The 5038-nt window shown below is 33.2% G+C and overlaps 1 protein-coding gene across 1 annotated transcript in view; it reads left to right on the top strand.

Moving 5' to 3' along the window:
* The window catches only part of myo3b (myosin IIIB), a 117235-nt gene that overhangs the window by 87854 nt on the left and 24343 nt on the right, over positions 1-5038 (top strand). Inside the window, exons 24-25 of the mRNA XM_016464173.1 lie at positions 3041-3120; positions 3622-3642. Coding sequence (XP_016319659.1) covers positions 3041-3120; positions 3622-3642 — 101 coding nt within the window. The remainder of the gene's footprint in view (positions 1-3040; positions 3121-3621; positions 3643-5038) is intronic.

Below are 5038 nucleotides of genomic sequence, written 5' to 3'. Positions count from 1 at the left end.
CCGATTCGCTCGGTGCATCGGCATAAAAAGTTAACGATGCGATGCATCGGTTTAAAAAGTGTGCATCGGCTGCAAGTTGGCATTTATATTGCGATGCATCGTTTCGAACATATTTGTATCGGTAAAAACCGATTTATTCATATATAATTACTAGTGGATGCGCTATACTTTTATTATTTAGAAAGTGACCAATAATCTGTGACCAATATTTTATATGTAGATTGATTTCTCCTCTCTAAACTGTTTCTCAAGCGCGCTCTGTCATCACTGCTGCTGCGTGATTGTGACGCATCACAGCACCATGGGATTAAAGTCCAAAACATGACTTGAAATAACCTAACAAATCAATCGGGGCTAAAGCGGTGCCATAAATGACCAATTAAGTTCACACAATCTCACTGATTTGTGCACGCTTATTCTTAAGCAGCCCTTAATGTCGATCATGAATCAAATCGATCCACCATCGCAAACAGCGAATATATCTGTGCTGTTTAATGCATTTGAGACGTTGTGTTTTCCTCAGTGCATAACTGACATGTCCCAGGTGTATTTTTCATCTGTAAATGTCAGAAAGTCACGCAAACATATTAATTTTGCTGTCAGGGGTGGGCGAGGCTGACACGAGTGAACGAGCGCTGCTGCGCGCATGCGCGTTAAACAGACTGCGCGCAATCAAATAGGAGCGCAATAATTCTGAGTAAAATATAAATTTTGCTAAAATATTTGCATTAAATGTGTCTTTTGTAGAATTTTAAACCTACATATAAGTGCTTTATTATTTATTTTCATTTTTAATTCAGTGATTTTAACTTTTAATTTAGTTATTTTAATGCTTTAAAGAGCAATTTTAGAATGTAATGTTCTAATGTTCTGCTATCTGTTCTGCAAACTATAACAGGTACAGCTGTAATAAAACCAGAGAGAAAGGCTGCATGGCTAAAAACTGTAAAAAAAAATAAAATAAAAAAAAAAGTCAAAATAATAGTGGTAAAATTAAAGTCAAATAATAGTGGTAATATCATTATGTTCCTATTGGTCAGTAGGCTAGAGGAGCTTAGCTTAGCCTGACAGTTAGCCTGCTTTAGACCAGGTTAATTTCCCAGCATAAGTTGCCACAGTGACTGAGCTTGATCTAGGCCCATTTTAAATTTGCTTTATGGAACCAAATCATTTGACAATGAGTCAGACTTACTGAAATAAGCCTGGATTATTTGAAAAAACTTGTTTTATGAAACAGGCCGCGAGGCATTAAAAGTGATCATATTTTCTCCATTGCATCGTATTGCATCGAATCGCATTGTGTTGAAACGAATCGAATCGAAATATGATTGCACTGCATCGTAACGGGTTGAATCGTATCGCATCGCATCGGTAGCTGCTTCATATGTATCTTTAATGTATCGTATCGTTGGCTATGTATCGAGATGTGTATCGTATCGGCCTGAGTCATGAGATGCACATCCCTAGTGTAAAGGGAGCACATCTTACAAGATCAGATATTTGTCAGTGAGCTCAGGATCTGTTGAGCAGCAAATACTCCAGCATTGTCTTGTCAGTCATCTCTCCTTATTCTCGACCTGTGATCAGTCAGATCTGACTCCTGCAGCTCTTCTTGGATGCAGGGTTGGCAAGTCCGTGTTTTTTCCACAGAATTGGGCTACTTTTAAACTGTTTCCATGGGTTTATTTTCCCAAGTGGGTTAAAGGTTTGAAATATTGCATAAATTACATTTGACTGAAATGCCTGTATTGAAATATTTTGCATTCAAGTTCAACCTGTGATAAAACTTTCATGGACTTTTTCATTAACTGTTCCCTCCTGGTGGAATGAAGCGGAGTTTAATCATTTTCAAGAAACGGCTGAAAATACATCACTTTCATCTTCATTTGACCCTCTTACCTCTAGCACTCTTTATTCTAATGCTAATTCTAATTTTATCTGCTTGTTTTTTTTTATTAAATAAACTTGACCCTCTAACATTTGCCATTTGCATCTATTCGTTTTCTGTTCTATTGACTTGTTTTATTTTAATTTTAAAATGAGCCTCTAACACTAGCATTCCCTATTCTTTTTCTATTCTATCTACTTGTTTTCTTTTTATTTATTCTAAAAAATAAAAATAAAAAAACCTTGCTACGTATACCGTGTTAGGCGAATCCCTAACTCCTGACATGTGTACATGTAATGTTATTTCTATTGAAATGTGTATGTCATGTATTTAAAAAAAATTGGGATTATGTAAAAATGTATTCACTTTATATGTAATGTCACACTACAGTTAAAATACTTCTTTATAACTTGACAAAAGATCATTATAATACAATAAACAATGATTTAAAATGTATTTTAAAGTAAAATAAAGTTTTAAAGTTTAATTTGACATTATTACAAAGCACACTTTAAAAGTGTACTTAAGTGTGTTAAGAAACAGTTATGAAAGTACACTTAGGTGGCCTTTTATTTCATAAATGTTATATTATCTGGAAGTACATTTTTTTTTAAATATTCTTTTAATTTTTGAAGTATGCTACAAGTGCACATTCAATACAATTAAGTGCATTTCTTTTACACAAGAATATACACTATAAGAAAGCATTGATAAAAGTTGCTGTTACTGTAAAAATTTGCTATTTCGGTATTATTCGCCACAGCCATCAAATAAATAAATAAATAAAAACAAAATAGAAAGAAGGAAAGAAAGAAAGTCAAAATTATGAATATTATTATGAAAGCATTAACAGTTTGATAACTGGCTACAGCTGTGGTATTTTTGCAGACACTATTTACTTAGTAATTTACAGTTACTATTATGAATGTTCATAAGAGTAGAGCAATCTGGCGGTAAAAATCTGGTCTTGATCAAAAGTCTTTGTAATTCTAGCCTAGCCTAGTCTTTTGGCTGATCTCCTCCAGGGTTCAAACATGCATTCTTTGGGTTGCAAGCTCAGAGCTCTACGCTACCATATTGTTTTATTCATTTGTGCTTCAGAGAGGGAAGATTGACGTGTCACTGATCTGTTTTTCTTCTTTCGCTGAGCAGGTAACTTGGCAACATCCAGGGCAAGAGTGACAGCAGCATCCAGATCTCTGCCTCCACAGCTCAACAGCGGGAGAAATAAGGTTTGTGCTTCTCACTGACTGTTACAAAGTCTTCTTTACATTCAGACAGTCATCACAAAAATATCCGGTCATTTCAGATGACAATGAACATGAATTATGACATATTTCAGTTCCTTTTCTGATTTTTGGACAGTTTTATCTGTTCAGTAAAGGTGCAGGTTTGGTGTAAACTCAAAGCTTAGTCATTAACCTTAGATATTAGCCTTTTATATCATTTTCGCTGTGTTAAAGAGTCAGGTGTTACTGTATGGGCTGCTATCAGTTACTTCATCAGCCACATGATGGAATGAATATATTACAACTGATGAAGCTTATGATGTTATTTTATTTTATTTATTTTTTTGCTAATGCATTTACTCCAAAACCTCTGAACTTGTGTGTGTGTGTGTGCGTGCGTGCGTGTGTGTCTGTGTGGTTTTCATTGTAAAATACCTCTGTTCTTCACTCTTCTGTACTTCTTATCTATTATCTGTCTCTCTGAACTATCCTCTCTCCTCTCAGTCTCCTAAATATCTGCTAAAGGTAAGAATCTCTTCAAATCCATCTTCATATTCATTAGCCTCATATTTTCTAAAGCAATTTTCACTACTTTATTTTCTCTTTCTGGTTTGATTTACTCTTGATTTACTCTGTGAGGCAATGGACTTAGAACCTAGAATACCTAGAATCTCTTCTTAGAATACCTAAAATCTCTTAATGTTTTAAATAATCCTGAGGCCATGAATCAGTGTTTAATTTGAGAAGCAGCTCTAAAACGGCCACACCCTATGCTTTTTATCCTGTTTAAAGTCCACTTATATTTGTTAATGAAGGTTTTTCTCACCAAAAACGGTTGTAATTTAGTTTTTCATGACTATTTTCCACCCTCTCTCTGAGTATCCCAAGAAATCCAAATTGGAATTTTGTATCTTTAGTTAATGTCTTTTAGCTTTAAAAACAGCTAATGTACACCTTTAAAAAATTACAAAATGTACTTTTAGTAGATATAAGCATTTAAAATTTACAGTATATTTTTTATAGGAAAGTAGAACAAAAATATTGATTGTTCTTATCTTTCAATTAGTGTTGTCACGGTACCAAAATTTCAGTATTCGGTACCAATACCAGTGAAAATCCACGGTTCTCAGTACCAATTTCGGTACCAAAGGAAAACACAAAAACATGCTAATTGAACAACATTTTTATTAATAACGTTAAACAAAAATTAAATGTACAAAACCAATGCCATTCTTTATACTTGTGGAAAAACTTGAAACATTAAAAATTAATTAAACAAGTTTCACCCAAAAGTTTAGTCATAGTTCTGCTGCCACTGAAAAACATCTGTAAACTGTTGTCTGTTTTAGGGTTTGCTGGTGTGTTTCAGGATCTTCCTCAGTCTGCAGCTGTAAAAGGAAAATATAATATACTTCAGTAAAGCAATGGACTGAGTCTGACCAGATGCAACATTAGATCATTGACAACAGCTAAAATATCACATTTCAGTAAATAACAAACCTCAGCTTTTATAATACATTTAGATAAGATTACAAATATTAAGTGTATATCAAATAGATGGAAACTGTAGTATTAAAAACTCTTTACAATAAGATTTTATTTGTTATATAACATGACCTAACAATAAACAATAGTTATATGGCAATTATTCTTCTTAGGGTTAATTTCAAAGTTCAATCTGTTAAAATTATTTAATGCACAATGAACAAACATGAATGATCAAGTGTTTGTATTAAATAACATTCACAAACATTAATGAATGTTTTAAAAATATATTGTTCACTCACTGTAAGATGTTACTAGATCTAACTCACATTAGAAAACATTCATTGTACAGTAAAGTCTATACAGGAGATACAATTTGACTGTACTTTTATTTAATCCAAACTGTGTTCATATTTAATTTTAAAGGGCTTTTAAA

This window comes from Sinocyclocheilus anshuiensis, unplaced genomic scaffold, assembly GCF_001515605.1.
Source record: "Sinocyclocheilus anshuiensis isolate Anshui unplaced genomic scaffold, SAMN03320099.WGS_v1.1 scaffold284, whole genome shotgun sequence".
Classification (NCBI taxonomy): domain Eukaryota; kingdom Metazoa; phylum Chordata; class Actinopteri; order Cypriniformes; family Cyprinidae; genus Sinocyclocheilus; species Sinocyclocheilus anshuiensis.
This window is presented reverse-complemented; position numbering and strand designations above follow the sequence as displayed.